This window comes from Sinocyclocheilus anshuiensis, unplaced genomic scaffold (assembly GCF_001515605.1).
Source record: "Sinocyclocheilus anshuiensis isolate Anshui unplaced genomic scaffold, SAMN03320099.WGS_v1.1 scaffold461, whole genome shotgun sequence".
NCBI lineage: Eukaryota > Metazoa > Chordata > Actinopteri > Cypriniformes > Cyprinidae > Sinocyclocheilus > Sinocyclocheilus anshuiensis.
In genome coordinates, this window is record NW_015541005.1 from 1,946,089 (window position 1) to 1,972,687 (window position 26,599).

Genomic DNA, 26,599 nt, shown 5'->3' on the forward strand with positions numbered 1-26,599 from the left:
ACAGCACCCAAAATACTATCAAACACTCCAACGCAGGTCCATTCTTCGCGAAAGACGGATAAAAAGGCGCACAGGAAACGTATGATATACGACCCGCCAAATGCTGGCCAAATCACAGAGATGCCGATTCGCACGGGACTAATATTATCACAGGACCTCGGTGTTCGGCAAAATATGGTAGGTCATTTGCGGGGGAATTTTTACTTTACAAATTACAGACATGGCCGATTCGCATGGGATTAAGATCACAGACAACCTCCGTAATTATTACAAATGACTGGAGGTCACCAGGTAATACTAATCCCGTGCGAATAGGGCTTAAGACGTGAGTTTAGGACTAAGCGTTGTGTTTTTTTAAAGTGCTGTGTATTTAAAGTGATGAATGCTATTCGAATTAAATGTTTTTGTGATTATAAAATCAAAAATGAGGTCCATGTTTGACTTTTTGTGGAGTTGTTGCTTAATTTTGAATTCAAATCAAACATAATCATGACTGATCATTGTTTACAGTACATTATCAATCACTGATGTAATTTCAGAGTACTTGTGCACATCACCTAGTAATAGTGGGCTTATATGTATTAGCCTATTTGTAGATAGATTTATTCCGTCATGCTTAATATTTGAGACAACCCAATAAATTCAAGGAATGTTTTTGGCAATAAAAAATGGTACATTTACATTTAATAATTTAGCAGATGCTTGTATCCAAAGCGACTTACAAATGAGGACAATGGAAGCAATCAATATCAACAAAAGAGCAACAATACGCAAGTGCTATGACAAGTCTCAGTTAGCCTAACTATTATTAAGTTAACTAAATATTAAGTTAGAAAATAAGAAGAAAATAGAAATGAAGAGAAATGTTATTCTTAAGAATGTTTCGTGTTTTTTTACCTTTGAAAAGTAAAATTATCAAGACAAACTTGGTAAAATGTTGACTTCACAAAGACATGACTGAACCTTTGGAAAAAAGTTTAGAGGCTAGATAGTTAAATAGATCTCTTTATGTCCCCCTTTAAAATGTATCTCCTTTATGTCGTTCCAAACCAGTATGACTTTCTTTCTTTCAGAAGATATTTTGAAATGTGTTTTTTCTTTTGTCCAAATAGTGGAAAAAGTCAATTAAGTTCTTCAAAATATTTTCTTTTGTGTTCTGCAGAAGAAAGAAAAGCATGCAGGTTTGCAATGGCATGATTTTTGAGTGAAACATTTCCTTTAAATAAATTAACTTTTTACAACCAGGGTTGAAGGACATTTTATTTCTCAGAAAGCATTGTTTGTGTTGAATTTCTTTGAATTACAGTTCAGTAAACCTCTTCCTGTCATTCCAGTTCAACTTCCTGTGAGATTTGTCCAATTCTATTCAAATTCCAACTCGTGAACTGAAAGGGAGCCATTTCTTCAGTTATGAATTTTGCCCAGCCCTGCTACAGAAGAAGAGAATGTGCAAGACTGATGAGATGAGGGGCTGGCAACTGGAAACCTTCTTAAACGGGCCAGCTTTCACTAGTTGAGCTGCGTGACTCTGCATCCCTCAGACTTAGGAGAGCATTTTCTGAGACGGCCAGAAATCCCTACCATAATGGATTACTGTTGACCACTTGATACAAAAGCTGGGGCCTTAAACCTTAAAGCAGCGGGCTAAGCCTGGCTTAATGTTTGCTCATTTGCACTGGTGAGAGCTGTGGGCCTTGCGCTTCAGAGGGAAGAGAATGATGCCAATCAGGCCTCGTGCCAACAGGTGCTCAGAGAGCTTGAGGCTGCGTTCAATAGGAAAAACGCCACAAAGCGCTTCAAGCGCAGGCTTATGGGGAATCTCGGCGCTCTTCACAGAGAATCCAAAACTGATGATTCTGAGCTTAGTCTACCAGCTGTGAAAGGCAGCTTAGTGCACAAATCACAGACCAGATAGAGGTTCAAATGTAAATCTTCATGCTTGAGGCACTGTTGTTAATGCCCAAACAATTAGAGCTCGTGCCCTCGTATTAGTTATGTTAATCTGTTAATGGTGAAGTTTGTAATAATGTATCACAGCTAAAAGCAGATACAAAGCTTTTAAATTGAATAAATGTCGGGGTTTTTTTCATAAACTAAATACATTATTGTCAGTAAAACAGCCTTTTCCGTAGCTTTGTATCATAATAAATCCTAAAATAAGGTTAATAATTGTCAGTTAGTGGAGTTAATAAAAGCATAATAAAGCAAGCATAGCAAGGAAGTAGGTCAGGCTGCGTTTTGGTGACTATATTCAGTATAGTGAGGTATAATTTGTGCTACAAATGATCAGTCATGTTGTGGCAGGCCATGATCAAGGACTGATGAAGGCCTCTATCTTTACGTGCTGGAAAAGTTCAGAGGCTTCATAAACATTGAAGTTGTCATGCAGAGGAGTTGTGGTTTGAAGTCCCGTGATCATGTTTCGTAGCTAGTTATCAAAGATTTTGAACTAGTTACGTTCCCCATCCATCACGAGTGTTTGTCAGAAGTCTAAATGGGTTTATCTGAGTGTTTTTGGGTGTGCATAGTGGAAAGTAACTAAGTGACTTTAAATTACAGACCATATAGAGAGTGGAAATACGATGGAAGCTGAGCTATTTGGTTATTGTGAATGTTTGATTGTGCACGATTTTCCAAATAGCCACGTTTTGTCCTCAATCTTTAATCCATCTGTAATAACCTGCTCTCCCTTTGAAATGCAGGTAATTGGATAATGTTAACCGATGAGCAAATATAGAGATGGACACTATTTTAGCAAACTCTCATTTGGTCTGGCTTCATTACTTTATGTAATGGGCACTTTTCATAATTCAGACAATTGCGAATCAAATTTTTCCACACTGAGCATCCTGTTTCACTCTGAAATGTTAGATTATGGAAGTAAATGTGTTTCAGAAACACTTGCAGACTAAAAAAGCCTACATGTTTACAAGTCTTATTTGACCATGAACCACAGAAGAAGAAACTCTCTTGCTCATTTTTGTTTCTGTTTCTCTTAATATTTCTTCTCCTCTTGCCTTTTCGTTATCTTTTCTCCTCTTATAAACCTTTTCTTTCTGTCTCGTCTGCTTTCTGTCAGAGATAAACTATCTTCTCAAATGTAACATCCTTGTTCTGGCTTTGCTGTGGTCTCTCTGACTCATGTTGGCCGTGTAGAAGAAGGTGTTGTAGCTCTGTCAGTCCGCTGAGTGTCTCATGCAGACCTGCTCTTCTCCGCTTGGGGGGCTGAGCTGGGCTTATTTGTCATCTCTAGTGGAAGCGCTTTTCACTATTTTTCCCAGTAGCCCACTCAGAGCTGTGAGCAAGAATGGCTATGGGACCAGCCCCTTCATTAGACTGAATCACACAGGACAAGAGCATTGCTTAGAGCAAAACCATGTAAGAGAGAGAGAAAAAGCTGAGCGATGTCTCTAGATATGCGAATACTGTACAGCTAGGTTATGTTTTCTTAAGTGTGGTTGCATGCATGCTTGTTGGACTGCATGTCTGGCTTGACAAACAATGAACGACTTCCTCTGTGGTTTCTGCTGTTCGAAAGAAAGGCCAGGTTATGCGTCAAGTTCTTTTTTTCTGTCTGTCCTTGGCGTCTGCCTCATTGTTAGGAACAACTGTTCTGTTTGCAGAGGTGATGAAAGCCCAGAGGCAATTTTCACTCAATTAATTCGGTTTAGCTTGGACTCCACCTCCAGCAAGAAAGCACAAGGTGATGGCAGAAGATATAAACAACTTCAGAATATTTGGATGATAGCATTGGCCAACATCTAGCTCTTGGCTTCGCTTGGCCAATAGCATACTACGTTTTATCATCTCAGTGGTAAATAGCTTGAATACTGTGCACAATTTGCAGATTTTATGAATGCATAATGTTGGGCAAAAGAATGAATGTGAATTATATTGGCCACATGCCACAGGAAGCTGAATTGCAGTTTGAAGTAAAATGTAAGGAATTTGTCGAATTACATAAAAAATTCCATTTATAAATTCATCAGGAAATGGCATTCTAGAAAAAAAAAATAATTGTTTCAATCTGATCCATACATTTCTTACATGTAAGTATATTCCAAGCATATTTTTTTAATTAAATTTAAAGTATGTATAAGAGTGAACATTTGACATTTCAGCAGCCATATCACTGATATGGTATATCAGCAGCCATATCACCCTGCAGCCCAAGACTGGTTACCCACTGAAGCGAAGCAGGGCTGAGCCTGGTCAGTACCTGGATGGGAGACCTCCTGGGAAAAACTAGGTTGCTGCTGGAAGAGGTGTTAGTGAGGCCAGCAGGGGGTGCTCACCCTGTGGTCTGTGTGGGTCCTAACGCCCCAGTATAGTGATGGGGACACTATACTGTCAAAAAGCACCATCTTTCGGATGAGATGTTAAACCGAGGTCCTGACTCTCTGTGGTCATTAAAAATCCCAGGATGTCCTTCGAAAAAGAGTAGGGGTATAACCCCGGCATCCTGGCCAAATTTGCCCATTGGCCTCTGACCATCATGGCCTCCTAATCATCCCCATAAATTCTGATTGGCTTCTTCTCTCCTTCTCCTCTCCTACTGATTGGCTTCTTCACTCCTTCTCCTCTCCACCAATAAGCTGGTGTGTGGTGGGCGTTCTGGCGCAGTATGGCTGCCGTCGCATCATCCAGGTGGATGCTGCACACTGGTGGTGGTTGAGGAGATTCCCCCTTTCTATGTAAAGCGCTTTGAGTGCCCAGAAAAGCGCTATATAAATATAAGGAATTATTATTATTTCAAACAGTTGATTTGTTTGTTTTTTTAAGGCCTGTACAACTTTTACAATAATTTATGCAATATAAACTTAACACCTTTTTAAACTGTAGACGAGGCTTTTTCCCAAAAAAAATTATTATTTTTGTATAATTAAATTATATGTAAATTCAGTTCATTTGAATTTCAGATTTTTTCATTCTTTTTTTATTCTGCCTCCATATATTTAAAATGTACTGTATCATCCTATTTGTTGCCTAATTCAAATTGATTAAAAAAATTTGGCATTTAATTCTTTTTTTTTCCTATTCCTATGAATGGCACAAAACCATCATAATGACCTTCTGTATCACAAATCAATGTGCCCAATTTGACCCCCTTATTTCCATGTGACTTAAATCAGCCCTGACTCATTGTTTGAAAAGACTAGTAAGAATGCTACTATTTGAAATGTGTATTGTGGTATAATCTAGATTTAACATTGGTTTTACAATTTGTTGGCAGTATCAAGTATAAACTGTGCAACATGTACTACGCTACTGTTCTGAACAAAGCCCAAGTGTTCTTTTGTTCTTTTGTCCAGAGTTTGACCTTTACGAGCAGGTCAACTGGGGCTGTTTTTATTAAGATTCAGACGCCCACTCTGTGAATGAGGATTCGATGTGGATCGCTGGCTTCAGTTCAGTTTGATTGAGTAGCTTGTAGACAGTCACAGTGATTGATGGAGCTGATCTCTGTGGTGTAGGAAAGGTCAGAGTTGGGTTTCAGCGCCCGTCCCGCATACTATAACCAGCTCGCAAGCTCACCTTCTGTGTCTAGTCTGCACATGTGACGTCTCCCCACCCCCAACTCTCTGTGACTCATTCAGCACTGACCCTGTGCAGCCACCCAGGCTGAGAGGTCAGCGAGAGGGCAGCCTCTAGGAAGGTGACCCCTGCAACCCTGGGGCACAGGGTGAGGTAAACTTTGCCGACCTTTGCTGGTGGAAGCAAACTGTGAGGTGTTACATTTGGTCAAAAATAGCATGAACAGTGATTAGAAGTGACTTTTGGATTTGCGGCCTGCATTTCCTAGTGCATGCTTATTGCATTATCTAATTTGTTATCAATTTATTTTTGGTAAAGCAAACTGTGTGTGAGGTGTCACATTTGGTCAGAGACTGTGAGATTACTCATGGAAAGAGACATTTTAGTTCCTGACCCATTGTCTTGAGTCATAGTCACATAGTTTTTTTTGTTTTTTTTGCATGAATGCTCTTTTCATGTCTACATCCATATGTGCACCAGCTTACACATCCATTCCCCATGCATATTTTTTGCAGTCAAAGCTCATATCTTGTAGCCTTAGGCTGAGTCATGTAATGTTTCCTGACGTCCTTTTTGCATCAGCTTCACAGAGGACTGAAGTATTTATGACTCTCCTAATAGTTGACTAGCAGTGTTTCCATTCAGTCCCAGTGCTGTTAGTCCAACAAGCTTCTGCTGAGATGCGATTCACCCGTTTTGATCCAGGCGACTCACGAACTGCATTTCGATACTTGCTACATCACTTGTGGATGACCATTTTTTTATGTGCATGTTGAATTTGAGTGGATCTTTAATTGTTATTTGTAGTGGTGCATTCTAAAAGAAAAACAGCCATAGTATTGTTCATACTTGAGGTTAGGGTTGTGATTCTCAGCCTTTTTGACTCCAGGTCCCCTCTTTGTTCACAACAACAGTCAAAAGCCTCATGACTTTTTCAGGTTTTTTGTGGTTTACTGAATAAGAATTCATATTTTTCTCACAGTTTCTACCCTATTAAAATAATTTTGAGCTTGGCATAACTAGAAAAATGTCATTATGATTAATTATAAGAAAAACGACCATCATTTAAGGTATTAATTTACATGACTTTTCCTGGTGTGCTTGGCAGTACTTTGAGTGTAAATGTGATTAATTGTCATAAAAATATTGCTACAATGCAAAAAAGCCTCTTCATTTTCTTTTCTTTCTTTATTTTTTTGAGGTGAAGTTATGTTCTTAGGTTTTATGACTTTCACTCCACAGGGCTCAGATCGAGAGATGCAGTTGGCCTTGATCAGAAGAGATCAGATACATAAGTAGCATTTTTTTATTCCCACAGTATCCGCGTATTAGCTGCTGGACTGTGAAGGTGGAGGAAAATCAGGACAGATTAAGGGAGTGTTGTTTGGTTTTAGGTTTCATGTGTGCACTCTCCATCAAACCTTATTCATTCATTTAAACCATTAAGGTGTACAGTTATATATAACTGTAGTTGTCAAACAGTCTCTGACGTGAGGCTTTGAGAGAACAGGCAAAGCAGCATTCCAGTGTCGGACCGTTCCTCGCCGCCGTGCCAATGACTGCAGGGAAAGCTTCTCTCAAATATTTTGTCATTTATATCAGCAATCATAACTACCCAGAAACACGGCACTGGAAACTAAAACCAAATCGCTCCTATTGTAATCAATAAAGCTGTGAACACTAGAAGAGCCTGTCTGCTCTGCGCTGTCTGTACTTTTCTGTTTCCTTTCAGATTGTTTAAATTGCGCCGCAGTGTTGACGATATAGCAGAATCTCTGCCGGCTGACACATTTTTGCGGTATATACCATCATACCGCCCAGTTCTAGTGTTCGTGTGTGTGTGTGGCCTGTGATGTTCTTCGCCATCAGAGAGGCGGAAAAAGAGCCAGATAAAAGTGTGCTTGATAAACGAGTGTGCGACTTCCACCATTCCTGTGATGGATGATGCAAGAGAGAGGGGAGCCTCCTCCCCTTGAGAGAGAATACAGAAGGCCTGCGACTGCCAGGGTGCTCAGCTTGGGAAATGACAGATTTTTGCAAGCGATCGATAGTCTTCTCTCCAGCAGCCTAACTTACCTCCTGTGGTTGCTCAGGCTATTAATCCCAGGCACTGTAATTTCCTCCTGAAAGCTCCTGGAGGAGGAGGAGGAGCAGACTGGAGTGGAGTCTGCTCTAAACGGTAGCCTTTAGAGGGCTAAAGTGCGGGTGACGCGACAGGGATTTGTCTTCGAAAGATTTCCCTCACAAATAATACACTCTGTGAGTTCACAAACAAGCTTTAATAAATGCTTTGTAGACAAATTGCACCATAACGGTAAGGAAATGAGAGTTGCAGCAGTGCCTCGTCTTACTTCCTGTCCTCATCTCCTTCTCTTTGATTTTTTTTTTCTGTTTGCTTGTTTCCATTTCCTCCTATTAATGTCTCTTTTGCTGTCTTCCTTTACGTACAGCATCCTTTAAGCTTGGCGCAGTAATCGGTGGACAGAATGAGTTGGGGAAAAGTAAGAGCAGTTGACAGGATGTAGGGATGTTTTTGAGAAGTCAGGGGATTTGATGCATGGGGAAGTTAGTGAGATCATGTCAAAAAAGTTGTAATCTTTAACGTCTCGGTTACGTATGTAACCCTCGTTCCCTGAAGGAGGGAACGGAGACGTCACGTCGGTTGACCGACTATTGTCACATGTTTCATAAGGCAGAGACATCCAAACTCTCAATCTGATGTATTGACCCTTATGTAGTCCTGCCTTATAGTTAAAACAACCAATCACGTGTTTGTTTATTCTGAAATGGGCATGTTTATGTCTGAATATTTTTGGGGTGGTTTTAGCTTAAGTGTTTTTTAAAACACTGTTGTTAGATTTTATTTTTGATTTGTAATTTATGAAAAAGTAGTGTTTGAGAGCAGTTATTTTCGGCCTTTCAAGTAAATAGGAGGTGTGTTTGCATGGCTGAAAATCACTGTTTGTGTAAATGGCAGCAGACTGAACTGACTTGCAGTAAAGGGAATTTAAGATGTAGCACCTGTGATTTTAATTGTTTTCTTTATAAATATTAACCATAGTTTTATTTATTTTACATATTCTAATGAGCTTTATTTTACATTTTGCAACATTTGAACACTATTGCCAAGAAACTAGCCCATATAAATTAAATTATCATGTCATTATCATAAATTAATATGTATTAAAATGAAATTTATTCCTGTGATAGCAAAGCTGAATTTTCAGCAGCCATTACTTCAGTCTTCACTGTCACATGATCCTTCAGAAATCACTCCAATATGCTGATTTGATGCTTCTTATTGTCAATGTTGAAAGCAGTTGTGTCACTTTTGATATCTAATGCATGCTTGAAGAATAGTTTGAAGAAGTTTTACTTTCTTTCAAATAAAAATTTGTTTACACTTCAGCATGAGACTGAGTTGGCGTTTAACTTGTATATTCAAGCTGAAATGGGCGAATGACTTGCTAATGGAATCAACAAAAGATATAAAGAGATAAAATGAAAAAAAAAGCACATTTATTTGCAAAACACCATGTAGATAGTCGTCCTGTCATGTCAGAGATCATATCCTCTCCTATAGCATTCACAGCTACAGAGATGTCTCCTGCAATCATATCAGTGCTCAGGGCATGGCTGCAACCTCCTTCCTGTTGCACACACTGTTACCAGTGGAATATTCCATCAGCAGTGACACTTGCAGGAAACTGCAAAATAGCAGAAATGACCTGAGGTCACGCTCCCTGTGAATTACTGTGTGGTTAACGTCTGATAAGCTTACATACTCTACTGAATAGTTTTACTGTTGCTCAATAATGTTACTCAAATACCGGCAGACACCTGTGTGAATATGGCTTTTTTTAATTTATTTTTTTTACAGCGCACAAGGAACTAGATGTTTTCTGAATTGTAAAACTGTGAGAAGTGTTGTGGGCGGTTGCCAGGTCATTGGTATGCGGTTGCTAAGGTGTTCTGAGAGGCTGCAAGGATGTTGATATGCATTTTCTAGGGTGTTCTACTTGGTTGATAGGAGGTTGCATAGTGACCCAAGTCAAAAGAGCCCATCTCCAGGTCTCTATGATGTAAAACTCTTAAATGTTTATTCACCCATTATATTGTTCAACCAAAAAATAGATAAAGAAATTGTATGTCTGATTGCATATAAAACTAACTGAGGCATAAAACTTGATGATGTTGTGTTTTATCTGGTGTGACATTGATGTTCTAGTAGTAGCAGCTACTGATTTCATCTGTTTTCATGTTTCAGGACGGCTACTACTCGCATCGGCCCAAGGAGAAAGTCCGCGTGGACAGCAACAACGAGAACTCCGTTCCCAAAGACTTTGAGAATATAGACAACAGTAATTTCGGGGCGCGTTCACAGGCTCAGAGACATGCACCCGGCAAGCACAAACAAGGCCTTCTGGAGAAGGTGCATGCGCAGCAAAGCCTGAGCAAGAACTCCAACGAGGTCATTCAGTATGCACAGAACAAAGGTGGCTTCAATCAGACGCGCACCGACCTTCAGCGGAGGGCCAATCCCACCCTCAGTCCACAGCAGTCCCAGCAGCACCGGCACCACCTTCAGCAGGCCAAGCGATTGGCCACGCCCACCACCGACATCAAGTATGATCAGCCGCCCAAATGCGAGATCAGTGGCAAAGAGGCGATCTCCGCCCTTTCTCGCACCAAGACCAAGGAGTGCCGGCAGCAGATAGCAGAGGTTTACTGCCGCCACAAAGAACGCCAGCTCATGCCCGAGAAGGTCACCCGTTACTGCCCTGTAGAGGGTGAGTAGACTCTCTTTACACTGCATACTCGATGTTAAAGGCCTCATAAAATCAAAATTGGGATTTTGTGGCTTTTAGTCCATGTTTATTAGCTTTGAAACCTTCACTAGTAGGGGAATCATCTTCAAGTTTGAAGTGAAGTGTGGCCAAATGTGGTGTCCCATACTCGGAATTTGTGCTCTGCATTTAACCCATCCAAGTGCACACAAACAGCAGTGAACACACACACACACACACCGTGAACACACACCCGGAGCAGTGGGCAGCCATATTACTGCGGCGCCCGGTGGAGCAGTTACCTTGCTCAAGGGTCTAACCTCAGTCGTAGGGTGGAGAGAGTGCTGGTTATTCACTCCCCCCACCTACAATCCCTGCCGGTCCTGAGACTTGAACCCGTGACCTTCGGGTTACAAGTCCGACTCTCTATCCATTAGGCCACGACTGAAATGCATGTTATTGATCTTATTGTGAACTATTTTTTCATCTATAATATTAATCAAAATGTTAAAACTTAAAATGACAGACTTCTCTCTAGTGTTGGGGGATATACTCCATAGTCATATCGTCCTATCATCAGCCTGTGAGATCGCTGATACACGATATTATCATGCTAATTTATTTAATTATTTACTTACTTAGTTTCATAGCCGGAGAGTGAACCAACTCCAGGGTAAGGCTAAAAGCACCCTAATGTTAGTGTAATATTAACCAAATATATAAAATATTTTTAATATGACTGAATTTGTATTTAACATGATAACAATTTAATAGCAACATTGTAAGTTACTAATTCAAATGCTTATATTTCCTCAGTTATTCAAACAGCAGCTACAGAATATGAGCAAAGTACATTTAAATTATCAAAGAACATGACTTCAGCCTAACGCGAGTATATGCACTTTAAAAAACACTCCCGTTATAATAAGAGAAGCCATCTACACTGTATGATGAATAAATCTCTTATACTTACATCGCACATACATCTGCACTTTTTTGTTTATAATGAGAGAATTCGCGAGTCAGAATTCAGTCAGCACGCGAACTCTACAAAACTCCGGTGTTTTAGCAATGACTCATCTGAACGCCTCTGATTGGCCGCTGCATTCATAAACTCAACAGAATCGTGTGTGATTGATTGGTTATAACACACAACACTGTAAAAACACAGGGAAAAAATGGAACAAATAAGCCCTAATATCAATGAAATAGTATTAATAATAACAATAATAATCGTCTTGCTATCCTCAAAGGCATCAGCCATAGGCAATATCTCTGACTATCGTCAATACACTATACTATCATCTATCGACACAACCCTACTTCTGTCTGGTCATGTATGCCGGACTTCATTTATTTAGTCAGTATAACAACACCCCTCCACAATTGACTGCAACACGCAAACATGTCTATATCTCTCAAAATCCAGTCGACAACTGATGGATGGAACAAAGTCTCCGCCCTACATTTTTTTCTTTTTGAAAAAATCTGTTACACTTGGATGTACGTCACAACACAGAAAAAAAGATATGTTGCTAATATAGTTTCACTGTGAATTTCAGATATACGCATTTAAAAGTGTTTCGTTTCCTGGAAAATGGGCCAAAATGATTGATGACTCATCCTGCACTACACAGATTTTTGTCCAATCAGATGCCCTCTAGTATGAGAATGGCTCACCCACTGCGACTGACAAGCAATAGCAAAGGGTTCATGGCTTTGATGTAGGGCTGGGTGATATGGCCAAAAAAAATGACTATAACATTTTTAATATCAGTCAATAATGATAATTATCACGATAAATTTTAAATCTTTATTGCCTCATTTTTATATGGCGAGATGTAATTATTATTCTGTTTGAGTTTTATTAACTTTAACCATTGGTCTTCCATAGTAGCATACATTTAGATCATCATAACCACAGTTAAAACCACACATATAGCACCTCAATACCATGGTAAAAATATATATTTATATTGTTTCTAGGTATTTGTATGAAAAACAGTAGTCTAAATACATTTAGTATAAATGCATGAATGCTATAGCTTAATCAAAAAATACTGTAATTATATTCCCTTGCTCCTTTAATACATTTAATTGATATCTACATTAATAATACTATAAAATGTATTATTATTATCCCACATTTCTGCCACAATAGCATGGTATGGTTAGTGTTACTACAATAAATCCATGGTAAATGATGGCAATTTGTGGATTGAAAAGCCTTCTGACTGTGTCGTTGCGCACAGTGTTTCTCTTGTTTGTCAGCGGTGTTTCATCTGGCTTTAAACTAGTTTAAATCACCGAGTGTTGTTCGCTGAATTCAAGCGCTTCACACTGGATCTCACAGCGCTGTTTAGTGCTCGAGTGACTGAGACTCATCAGCGAGTAAACACATCTGCTCTAGTGAGCTCGTGCTGCCATTTGAACTTTGAGCCTAGCGGATAAACGGTCCGTGTGGCGCGCTTCAAATGAGTAGTGCTGTTTCGTTCTGCTTTTGGTGCATAAACATTATATCGAACATTTATCGAACTCTTCATATCGTTTATTGAGGGAAATTATATTGTATATCGTTTTACCCAGTTCTACTTTGACGTAACTGAAGCCTATTTTTTTTTTTAAATGGACAAGCCGTTTGATATTCACTGGCCCCAAACTTCCTGTTTAAATAGGAAGTACATCACCACAGGAGAGAAAACTGTACTTGTCAGGTCTTTAAATCAGTGTCATGATGTTTTCTTTTGGGATGAGGACTGATTATAATCATCAACCTTCAATGGCATGAAGGGAAACATTAGCTGGAATTTATGGGAATTTAAGATAAATAATGCTCAAAATAATGATGGTTTTCCCGAATTAATTGCCATCCTGTCTTTGGAGGTTTATGGAAGTAGCGCATTAAGAGTCACAGGGCTGGTAACAGACATTCACAGCACTTGTAATTACAATCAGAGACAGGCTGGAAATGAGATTCTGGATTTCCACACAAGGTTAGACGGATGTAATTGCTGTACGGTGTATTTTCTTTCCCATCTCCATCTCCCATAGCTGACTACAGAAAACATATTCATGCAATTATGCAGTGCTCAGCCATCTGCACACAAATCAGGGCTGTGGATGCGTTCAAATAGAACAGTGACAGACCTTCTTAGGGCTCAGAGCCTCTGCCCGGAGAAACTTCCGGAAGCCAGAATGGGTTTTGACAGATATGACAGGGACATCACCACAGAGACATGAGTCTGGGACATGCAGAGGTTGTAAGGGGGTGGGGCGGGCCATGAACGCATCTATTTTCAGAAAGTACAGTAGACCGACCAAGCCACAGGGATGCTGTTTGTATGTATTTATAAACTGTAATTGCATTGTGCGGTAACAGACGAAGTCTTTGATGGCGAACACGTGAGCGCTTTGCCTCAGTGGTGTCAATTAGCGCAGAAGCAACATAAATTTGAAACAAATGGCAGGGTTTTTAATGAACATTGTTGGATGAATGAGTTTCAAATGTGGTCCAGGCTGTTGGTCATGAGGTCCCACAAGGAATCTGTGCTTTGGTAACACTGTTGACTGTTGAAGGATATCTGCAGAATAGATTTACAGAACTGAGAGTGCTAAACTCAGTGGCCCATCTTGGCTGCTTGTTACTGTTTATGAGCATTACTTTTCTCAAATCTGACTTCAATCAAAAACTCTTATTCAGGCTGGTCCGGTTATCACAATGCAGTTAAAACAAGTAATGTTTCTAACCAGAAGCTGAGCTTTTTTAACTGAAAGGTAAGATGTCCATTCATTCCAATCATTTTACTATAATTTTTTTTCTTTTTTTACTTTTTGTATTGTTTGAATATTTGCTCAGCTCCACTCTGCTCTGTGAGATTTATATAATTATCTTGTTATGCAATAACACTTTTTTTCCCCTCTAAATACACCACTGTTCAATAGTTTGGGATCAGTACGATTTTATTCATCTTTTTTTCAAAGGATCCATTAAATTGATTAGAAGTGATAGTAAACATTTATAATGTTACAGAAAATTTCTGTTTCAAATAAATGCTTTTGAACTTTCTATTAATCTAAGAATTCTGAAAAAAAAAAAACACATTCAACCCTCTACGGACACCTTGGCAATTGAATCACCGTTGGCTAGTAATTTTTTTTGTTTACTCGCCAGACTATATAATAAATGTTTGTAAAATGGCACAGTTTTTTAAATATCTGAAAGTACACTCTTAACATCAGTCAGTCAAGCATTATAATATGATAATCAATATTATTTAATGATAGAACTTTAGTAATTAGAATTAAAACTTGATAACCATGTATGAATGCATATTAGTCATTATAACTGAACTTAGGACTGGTGGTGGGGCTTTTTTGGTCATTCAGTGTTTCTGTAAAATAAACTGGGGAAAAAAACTAACAAAAATGCTGATAAGATAATAATGATACAATATAAAGCAACAATATAATATAATAATATTAGATAATATTAAGAACAATATAAAACGCACTAAGGATTAATGAGCTGCTGGATTCATTAATATTAATCAGGTTGTGTGTGTTCGCTCGAACTGATTTGCTGAAATCAAAACAGGGACGATAATAGGTGAGCGCCAGCCAATGAGATTGCCGTTTGCGCATTAGTTCCGCCCACTACCGGAGAAAGCGGTAGTTCTTAAAAGCTGAAGAATTCCAAAGGAACTTTATGTTCCTTACGTTATTTTGACAGGAAAATACAACAAAGAATATCATTTACATGCAGCACGTAAATTCTCTCTCTCCTCTCTCGCTGCGTGTGTGTGAAACAACGCGACGGCGAGTTGTGCACCTTTACACTAGAGTTTACGATACGTTAAATACAGGTGCACTGCGCATCCATTCAGATGAACTGAAAAATAGCACAGATCGCTTGACGGAGAGTGAAACTCTGACGCTCAGTAGACATCATTTAGTCGCCCAGAGTGAAGATTTAGTTGCATTTACGAGAGATTTACTCGCAATGTAGAGGGTTGACATTTTCCATAAAAAGTATTAAGCAGCACAGTTGATTCCGTCACATTTTTTGGACATATTTTTGATCAAATAAATGGAGTCTTTTTGACTTCTGTCAAAAATATTTTCAAAAAGTCATAGCGACCCTAAACTTTTGAACAGTGGTAAATTTTATAACAAAGTCTGTTAAGACTGTGTTTAGCTTGCAGCGAAATCTTGCATTGTGGGCTGTTGTTGTGTCACACTCGTGATAGAGTGGTATCGGAAAGATCTTGTAGCGAGAGGCAACACAGATGCTCCAACTTTGAAAATGCTCATCGCTTCAGGTGAAATCACACAACTCCGCTTTTCTTCCTAGACGTTAACATACTCTTATAGCAGGACCAGTGCTTCACTGAGAACACAGGAAACGCAGGGACAGATGATGGTCAGGCTTGTCCAGCCCATAAAGACAGAGGACACTGAGGGGTTAAGATGGTGTAATTGCCTTTAATAAAGGACCTTCATGTCTTTCCCAGCCTCCACCCATCCAGGGTCGGCCAGGTTCTCCCTGAGGGCCAGGAGCGGTGCCTTCTCCTGCCCCCGTTCAGGCTCCATCACAGGGTCTGGGAGGCCGGTGCACTTTGAGACACTAACGACAGGCTCGGCTCTCAGATTATAGTCATTACCCCCTCATGGCCCATGTCTTCAGTCAGCATAGCCTTGCGCCAAAACATAGTGCCTTCAGTGTAATTTCATGCGAGCATTTAAAATTAACCTCGTGGCCTGTAATGAGTAATTCAGCTTGCCCTTCTTTAGAAGTGGCAGGCTATATCATGACATGGAGAAAGAGGCAGTCCGCCACGTACTTATTCTGTGGGCATTTTTAGAAAGCCACAAACGACCAAGGCTCAGCCCTTGTGGTCTGGGCCAAGCTATTTGTGAGTGCTGAATGTATGTCTGAAGGAAGGCGGGGGTGGTGTCTTATAACAGCCATTGTGGAGATGGTATCAGTGAAACACTTATAGGCCAATAGGTGATCATGTGGTGGATCGCTGCGGTTCTGGATTTCGGTGTTACAGCAGTGTCTCGGATGGATTGAGGTATCCTCAACTCGGTTTAAGTGTTACAAAGACTCATCTTTTTCATCTGGACCATTGAGGGATACTCTCCATCTCAATGACTGCGTCACAGAGTCCGTTTTTGAGATTGATAACTGTATTTATTGATAGGAGTCTTTCCCGGGTTGTCCTGTTCTTACAATAAACAAAGCCCCTTTAATATTCCTGGAGTTAGAGATGTGAATAATGACTGTAACCATATTGGCAAAAGATGGTGATCTTCAGAATGACTTGGCAGCTAAAATAATGTGTGGGGTTTTTTTCTATTAATAGACTAAAATGCACCCTAAAATCATTGACACGATGCGCTTGTACTATTGTCAAGTGTTTAGTGATGCCGCAGGCCTCTTTCAAAAGCCTTTCGACATAAACAGTTTGAAAAGTTGGCTGGAGCTCAAGTATTCGCATCGTCATTCACATCAGCAAAAAGAGGAGTAGCAATATTGGTTAAGAAACATTTGAATTTTAAAAGTGAATTTAGTAAAATAGATAAGGAGGGAAGATATGTATTAGTGAGAGGAGAATTAGAAGGACAAAAATTTACTTGAATTAATGTATACAACCCACCTGGGGAAAATGTAAAATTTAAATTAATATATGTTATTGTTGTTAGTAATGGAAGTTAAAGGAATAATGATTATAGCAGGAGATTTCAATTTGGTCATGGATGAAGAATTAGATACTCAGAGTATAAGAAAGCACAAATCAGTAAAAGGGGCTACACTTTTGCATCAAGCAGGTGTGGAGCTGGGATTGATAGATGTGTGGCGTTTCATGCATCCACAGATTAAGGAGTTTACATATTACTCTGAAGCTCATAATATTTATTCCAGATCATGCAGTAGTGATAATGGAAATGGATCTTGGGAGTATATGAGGAACTTCAATATGGAGATTTAATCATTCTCTTCTTAGGGATAATATTTAAAAAAATAAAATAATATACTGTTTTAGAAATTATATACAGAGTAATAATAATGGAGAAGTGACACCAGTTATATTGTGGGAGGCTGCTAAAGCCACAATGAGAGGGGAAATAATAGCATATGCATCATGGAAACAAAGTCAAATAGAGAAGTTAAACTTAGAAAATAAATTAAAAAGTTTACAAGAAAGGCACGATCAAAATAAAAATAAGGAGGTTCATGAAGAGTTAAAGAAGGTAAAGAAGTCCTTAGATAAAATAGCAATTGCAGATATTGAGAAGAACTTAAAGGAACACTCCACTATTTTTGAAAATAGGCTCATTTTCCAACTCCCCTAGAGTTAAACAGTTGAGTTTTACCGTTTTCGAATCCATTCAGCCGATCTCCGGGTCTGGTGGTAGCACTTTTAGCTGTTTAGCATAGATCATTGAATCTGATTAGACCGTTAGCATCTTGCTCAAAAATGATCAAAGAGTTTCTATATTTTTCCTATTTAAAACTTGACTCTTCTGTAGTTACATCTTGTACTTGTAAGACCGACGGAAAATGAAAAGTTGCGATTTTCTAGGCCGATATGGCTAGGAACTATACTCTCATTCCGGCGTAATAATCAAGGAACTTTGCTGCCGTACCATGGGTGCAGCAGGCGCAATGATATTACGCAGCGCCTGAAAATAGGCTTATTGGAAGTTACCTAGCTGGGACTATTTTCAGGCGCTGCGTAATATCATTGCGCCTGCTGCACCCATGGTACGGCAGCAAAGTTCCTTGATTATTACGCCGGAACTCAACTGTTTAACTCTAGGGGAGTTGGAAAATGAGAAAAAAAGTTTTACAAAATAGTACAGAAAGGGGGGATTTATCATTGCCAAATTTGGAGCATTATTATTACGCAGCCCAGATTAAGCCAATCTTGAGCTGGATGCAAGTGGATAACAGATCAAAATGGAAATGTATGGAAACTGGGCCACTTGAGGCAATTAGTACATTAATATTTTGTGGAAGAAAGAAAAGAGTGAATACTAGTTATTATTGTATAGGTGAAACTTTTAAATGTTGGAGAAGAATGAATATTAGTGATCACGAGATGGTTTGTTTAAGAGAAATAGCAAGAGATCCAGATTTTAAACCAAATACTTTTGATGATGTATTTAAGGTTTGGGCTAGCAAAGGATTTTATCAAATTTATGGAGACAATGAGATGGAGTCATTTGAGAGTATAAGGAAAAAATACGTATTGTCTAGGACATTATTTTACAAATATCTTCAAATAATAAGTTATTTAAAGGATGAGATTAAAATTAAAAATTTAGATGATATTCACCCTCTGTTTGTGTTTTATGATTAAAGTTAGTAAAATGAACAGAGTAGATAACTTGATAGGTCGAATAAATAATATATTCAAAGAAATTAAGGATACAGGTTTATATAATATTAAAACAAAATGGGAAATTGAATTTCACAATATTTGAATTTCTAACTTCGATATGATCATTTGAAAAGTATAGATATTCGGTACAACAGGGAAGAACTGCCGAATATAATGTCATACAGATATTTTTAATATTATTCAAAAATGTTGTCTATCAATGGTGCCAATCAGTAGGCTAATTTCTAATGAAGAGACCAATTTATATGACAGATTTTAATGTAGGCTTTTATACATATGTAAACCGTGCAAGTGAAACCTGAGCGGTGAACTAATTTTCGGCAGCCGAAATTTCGGTGCATCTCTAATTATTGGCGACATCAGAAATTGATATTATATAATAGATGCTTTTTTGAACATTTTAGCAATTTAAAAATATTAAAAAGGATTTTTTACACGACACCCCTGCTCTCGACAGACGGCAGGTACACTCTATGGAGAGGATAACATATGAAATTAAGAGTAAAAGTATACATTTTGAAAAGATATGTGCACCTTTAAAATCAAAGTATACATTATAAGATAAAGGAATACATATACTAATTACCTCTATGTAATTCTACCTCCCTTTTAATTTATTCATTAATTGTTTTTATTTATTTAATTAATATTATAATTAATTAGTCTTAAATAATATAATTTGAATTACTTATTAGAAATTAGGTGTCATTATAAGAGTTTTATATGAATATGTGGATGGTTTTTTTTCTCTCTTTACTTTTTTTATATGAAAAAGTGTTTAGGTATGTATTGGTTATTGTTCTAATTATTATTATTATTATTTATTTTTATTTTTATTTTTTTCTTTCTTTATGCATTGGTGATGGGTATTATCACAAAAGAAAAAAAAAGTGAGGGAAGAGAAAGTAGAAGGAAAAATTAGGAATAATAATTGGTAAAAAAAAATATGATGTCTTTAAAGGAAATGTTCATTTGTATAACTGTATTAAATGTGCTTGAACTGAAAGACATAATAAAGTATAAAAAAAAATGTAAAAAATCATTGAAAGTCATTATTTTCGCATTATTTTAGCTCTCTTTAGTCTCTAACATTTTAAACTGCAATCACATTGAAATCAACAGTGGAAATATTGACCAAAACCTGTGAGTAAAAAATGAGTATTTATGACAGCTGTAATAGTTCATATCAAAAATGAACGCTAGTGTTTAAAAGTTTGGGGTGGGTAAGATTTATTGAAAGAAGTCTCTAATGTTCACCATGACTAAATATTAGAATTATTAATTTGTTATTATATATTATATTATATTATATTATATTAATTTATCTTTTTTTTTGCTATTTTTTATGTTTTAATATATAATTTATTCCTGTAATAGCAAATGATTTGGTGCTCAGGAAACATTTCCCATTGTTATCAGTGTTAAAAACATTTAATATTTTTCCATTTCAATTGTATAAGTTATTGATGCATTGTGATGTGATGCATTATTTTCAGGGTTCTAGAAAGCTTGAAAGAACAGCATTTATTTAAAATAGAAATCTTTTGTAACATTATGAGTGTTTTTGCTGTCACTTTTGATTAAATGCATCATTGCTGAATTAAAGTATTCTTTTTAAAAATAAATAAATAATGATCAAAAATCTTTGAATCAATGAAATGAATAAATTGCAGTTTTTGCCAAACTGTGTTTTTGGTGTATTTGTGTATGATTAAAAAGGAAAAAGAAAAAACTTGGCCTCATAAACATAAAAATGCCCCCGAAAACCAGCTACAGGGTGCAAATATTACGCTTAAGTTAATTTCTGGCAACTGACCATATGTTTTAAGTTTAGATGTGGCTAATTTCCTCTCGAGTTCATTGTGGCTAATGTGTGTGTCTGTGCAGGCAAAGTGACCATGAATGTGCAGTGGGAGGACGACTCTATGGAGACTGTGCCTGTGGTACCAGTGCGGATAGCCTTCATGTTGGTGGTCCACGGACGGGCCTCACGCCAGGTGCAGCGTCTCTTCAAGGCCATATACCACTCGTCCCATTTCTACTACATCCATGTGGACCAGGTATGTCTTCAGCACCCATTGAGTTTTATAAATATCATCAATAATGATGAGAATATTCTGAAATGATTGAACAGCAGAAGTTGTGGTGTTGTTCATATGTTAACAACTGTATAAAATACAAAATGTAATAAATTGAAAAATGTTTATATAAAGTGTATATATAAAATATAACTATTAGAACTCACTGATTAGCTAATCGGTTGTTGAGTGAATAGTTGACCATCTCTAAGAGCTATAGTGGGGGATGGAAAGAGAGGGGGATGCTGGGTAAACAGTGGGCTCCAACCCTTCCATTCATTGAGTAAGCTGTTTCAAAAGCCTGGTGGAGGATTATTAAAGAGCCATACTTCAGTGTCTTCCACACCATTTACTCTCCCAGCTTGGCAAGTGATAGAGTGTGAACATGAAAGGCTGTTTGTTCATCAATCAGTCCATCATCATAGAGACAAGCTTTATGACTCCATAAAAATGAGCAGAGGAAAAGAGAGGAGTTAAAGGTGGGGTGGTATAACAGAAAACACACAGGGAATCGAAGTCTGTGATGTTTGTATGTCAAGAAGAACACAGCGCTTCACACTCGCACATGCCAAGTTTGTCCCAAGCACTTTTTTGGCCACAAAAAAAACTTTTTGGCATTTTTGTCATGTTTTCTAGTAAAATATCTAAACATCCCAAAAACAAGATATGTACACTTGAGAAATAAGATCGTGTTAGATAAATAGACTTATTTTTAGCATAATATTTACTAAATTTTAGGAATGCACAATATATGTTTTTTTTTAATCTGTAAATAATGGATATATATCAGTCGATTTTGGTTATTTAATTGTGCATTGTGTTTAAATTAACTTAAAGTGAGAGTTGGATGATGGCAAAGGTAATCTTTTAAAAACTCTAATAATTTAATAACACTGTTCTGTGTAATCTTTAGCAAAATTTTAAAATGAATATCAATTTCATATTGTACATTACAATCTTGTGATGCCTAAATTCACTTGTAGCATTTAAAATGATTGATTTGAGTTTTTAGTATTTTATTTTTTATTTATACAAAATTATATTGAATATTAATATTGCCTATTTATTGGTCATAACTTCAAAGTAATTGTTGGCTATCGGTTTGAATTTTAATATCTGTGCATTCCTACTAAAGGTTCTTAGATTTGTTTAAAACATTGTTACCAATGGGGTAAGAAAAGTAAATTGAATTGATTTCATTAAGTCCTATATTATATTGTGCAATTTTGCTTTTGAAGTAAAAGTCTGGAAAACCAGACAAATACACTGACCAAGAAAATGTTGGCATATGCACATATTCCATGAAACTGTGCAACCTTACCTGACTGTTTGAAAAAGCCTCATCCACTTCATTCAATCCGTTTTTCCCCACAAGGTGCCCTTAGTGGATGGTCAGACTTTGTTTATCTCATAATAACGCTGGTCACGTTTGACAGACTGATCCCAGATAAAGTTCTCAGGCTCCAAATTAACCAGAGCCTGTCTTTTTTCACCCCGCAGCGATCCAACTACCTGCACAGGCAGATGGTGGCTCTGGCTCGCCAGTATCCCAACGTCCGGGTCACACCGTGGCGCATGTCTACGATATGGGGCGGTGCCAGTCTGCTTACCATGTATCTGCAGAGCATGAAGGACCTGCTGGCCATGCGAGATTGGTCCTGGGATTTCTTCATCAACCTGAGTGCTGCTGATTACCCAATCAGGTGAGTCATGATCATCTCGCATTACTCCACTTTTGACTGATTATTCTGTTGATATCATTTGCATTGCTTGGATTGTCATTGTTTTCTCTCAGGGAATGATTCAAGTTTATTGGTTGCCACAGAGAACAATTGAGTTAACACCTGACTAGCATTTAGCTGTGGGCTGCTGGGAGATTAGTTCCAAGCAATGTCACAATTTAGTTTAGCAAGGGATTATGGGTAATTGTGATCACCATTGGCTGTTTGATCTGGTGTCAATGAGCTTGATGGTTCATATAACTGTTAAGGGATTACATTTAAACATATTGCTGAGATTGTACTTGTTTATTCAGAATTAGCTCAATTTAAGAGCCACAACAAAATAAAAATAAAAAAACAAGGAACTTGAAGATATTGAACTTAGAGGGACTCTGAAATTAAATGAGAGCTTGTGAATTATTTATGTAAAATAAAGAGATTATGACTATTAGAAAGGAGCTGCACCAGAAAGTGATGCATAGTTTTTAAAATAGGTTTAAAAAAAATTGTATATATAGAGAGATGGAAAGAAAGGGGAAAATATATATTATTTGTAATATTATTATTATTATTCATTTTTATGTTATATTAGCAGAATGCTCATTGCAGTCATCTTGAAATTCTAAATAAGTAATAAAACTAATGACTACTGATATTAATATAATAATAATACTGGTGGTGTTGTTGTTGTTGTTGTTATTTATTATTATTATGTGTATTATTATGTTTCAAATTTGTGTATTGGTACAAAATGTGTATTGAACATAAAATAATAACATAATATTGAAAGCATTTGTTTATAATCAGTTTTTAATCCATTTTTTTAAGTCCAGGATTTTTCTTTCCCAAATATTCTTCACATTACAAAAAAATACCCCAGTATTCCAGTATCTCATCACATTACCTGTAACTCAATGTGGCAGTTCTGTCTGTAAGCCGAACTGTGTCTGAAGATTAGAATTATCACCATGATAAATGCCATTAGCGTGCATAACTCTTCAGTCCATAATGAGAGCAGGATGAGAGGTTGAGTAAGCCAGCTACTCCCCCGGCAGCAATCAATATTACAGCCATGTCATTTTCTGCAGCCCTCAGAAATCAGGGTGTTAGAGATCAATACAGCCCTGTGATGAATTCTGGCCTGTCCCACGCTGCCGTTCAAGGTTAATCCTGCCTCTCTATCACTCCGTCGCGCGCCACACCTCCAGACCGGAGAGGAAAGTTACCTATGAGCCAAAGTCCCTTTAAAGCGGAACATCAAAGAAAAATAATATGATTCTTTTCATCTCTAGCTCGAAATCGGGTTCAGGTGCGAGCTATAAGTAGCCTGTCAGTGTGTGTGTGTGTGTGTGTGTGTGTGTGTGTGTAGTGCAGTGATGTAGTTGCTATCATTTGTATTATACTGTGCAGAAACACCATTTCTCTAAAACATGAGGACAAATCGCTCCATTAAGGAGTCCGATCCGGCTCCTCCGGTCGTGGTGATGGAGAGTTATTTCTCAGTCCACTATCGCAACAGAAACACAGGTCAGCAGAGAGGAAGCTGTAAGGAAAATACTCAACAAAAGAAATGTTGAAAGACAGCGTGAAGTCCACAACATGAAAAAGTATGTTCATTTATGTTTATATGCTTATGTACGCTTCATCAAGTGTTGCCACCACAGACTTCTGTTTCTGTCTGTCTGTGGCATTAAAATGTATAGATTGCAAGAGTGCCTGTCCACTTGTTTAGTGAAGTATTTTTTCCATTCAACTCTTTAAGAGTTGTAAGTGTTCATTTAGGAGTTATGTGAACAAAACCAACCAGCTTCAAATCAAGCTACAAACCTTGATTTGAAGCAAAGAAATATATGAAAATTGGTACAAAAAACAAGGGTACAAAATGTATGAATGCATTTAAGGAATTTAATGAGGGAATGTTGAAATATATAAATAGCCATTTGCTTTTAATTTATCTAGACAAAAGACAAAAAAAGATTAGAATTTAGATCCTAGATTAGAATTTAGAATTTTAGATTTTTGGGTAAATAGATAGGATTTTATTTTGTGAATCCTCTCTAAATTCTATTTTAATTAAATTAAATTTTTTAAATAAATTATATCTTGTACAAATTTGCTTCTCACACAGGGTGATTGTTTTTTCCCAGATGTTTAGATATTTAAATATCTAAACATATTTATATACACCTATATTTTATGTGTATTGCAAAATATGCATATTATACATGCAAGTAGTTTGAGAGTGTAAGGAAACTGACTTAAAAAAATTCACAAAGCAGTGCATCATGGGAGTGGCCTGGCACTTACCTGCTCATTTGGCATAGTTTAGGCATAGTTTCTAAAGTGTACTTTTGGTGTAGTTATATAATCTCTGATTGGTGGAGATTTCTTTGCATAATCATGGGTAATGTAGATTTTCACCAGGGCTATCTGCTGTTGAATAAAGTTATTTAAAAAAGAAGTTGAAATAATGCAGGCCGATGCCTTCAACAAAAGCGTGTACCTTCGATTAACAACCTCATAGCTCACTGTACATCTCTCTGTAAAGGTTTATAAGTTATCGTCAGTTCCCCTATGGAGAAAATCAATGGGATTTTTACTTTTGGAGCCCGACTGTTGCACTCCAGTGCTGTAGGTGAAAGATCTCCTCTGATTGGACAGAAGTGAGCACAGACTGATAGGTCAAGTTTGGACTCCATTAGGCCTAATCTCAATTTGGCTACAAAGATTGAAGGGTTATCTTCCTGACATTGAATGTTTTTCCCACTCTTGCCCCCAATGGCCTTTGACGGAGGAAGCGAGTGCAAGACAGGAAGTGAGGTGAGAGACAGACAGAGACGAAGCCACAGACGATGTTCAGCTGCACGCCTGACTTCAGCGTGTTTACAGAAGGTTGACTTTAGTGACACTGCAGACTGTGCTCAGCTTCATAGCGGCTTCATAATTGCGTATGACAGCACGTGTTAGAGGTCCTCGAGGGACGTCTTCAGTCTTGGCCTCCTAAAGACCTGTGCACAGCCCTGTTGCAGAACGCTTTGTCCGCATGTCGTGACTGCGGTGCCGAGGGATGTGCGGTACCTGCGTCTAGTGACTTAGCTGCTTATTTTCCCCTCTAATTCCCTCCTGATGTCCGTCCTTCTGCATGGATGCCTGTGAAAGGGGCTGACAAAAAGCTCTCTGCTCTATAGTCGATCCTGGACGCCAGGGGCGGAGGGCTCTGTTACACAGGGGCTTTGTTGAGAGCGCCGGGCTCTTTTCTTCCATTTATCCGCAACATCTTGCTCTTTTTCTCCAGCCCTGTTTTTAAGTCAGCGCAGCTGCATTTATGGCCTTTTCATGAAGAGAGAAAAGGAGAAAACAATGAGTCTGGACTCTGTTGTTCTCTTCTTCCCATGTGGTCACATGGGCTCCATGATGCCCTCTTCTGGAACGGAGCAGCTCTACAAACCGTTTCAGAATGAAATACTAGCTTACTAAGTACTATGCGGTATATACTGTATATACTTAATATATATCCTATATTCAGGTTACTATATGAAAAATAGTAAAAACCATTTCAAATTCAGTTATTGAAAATAAATACAAATGTGACCCTGGAGCACAAAACCAGTCTTAAGTCGCTGTTATTTATTATTATTATTATTTATAAATTAGAGATGCACCGATCGATCGGCCAGGGATCAGAATCGGCCAATTTTCCTCATGATCGGCTCGGATCGGTGATCGGCCGGTCAGTCTAACTTCTGTTTTCCGTTTTGATCCACAGATCCGTTTTGTTACCAGCGGCACAGGCAATAACGTCAGCCGCGCATTCTCGCTCTCTTCTCTCCGACGACCCCTTCTCTCTCACACACGTCTCATTCGCTCCAGTTAAATAGTGCTTGTATTGCGCATTATTTTAGTAATTCCCGCAGGTTTCGCGCTTACACCAAATGCGCGCGCACCACCACTGATCTATATTAGTGGAGCGCATAAGCCGTGCTCAGTCAAACAGCTTGTGAGCCACAAATACCTGTACAAATAACTGCGCTAAAACGTTCAAATACATACAAAATTATGTCAAAATGCCC

General features: G+C 38.0%; 1 protein-coding gene across 1 annotated transcript in view; it reads left to right on the plus strand.

Annotated features, from left to right (window-relative positions):
• LOC107690267 (xylosyltransferase 1-like) overlaps positions 1-26,599 on the plus strand; it is a 76,211-nt gene that overhangs the window by 30,367 nt on the left and 19,245 nt on the right. The window contains exons 2-4 of the mRNA XM_016488549.1: positions 9,803-10,325; positions 20,618-20,790; positions 22,309-22,511. Of these exons, the coding sequence (XP_016344035.1) occupies positions 9,803-10,325; positions 20,618-20,790; positions 22,309-22,511 (899 nt within the window). The remainder of the gene's footprint in view (positions 1-9,802; positions 10,326-20,617; positions 20,791-22,308; positions 22,512-26,599) is intronic.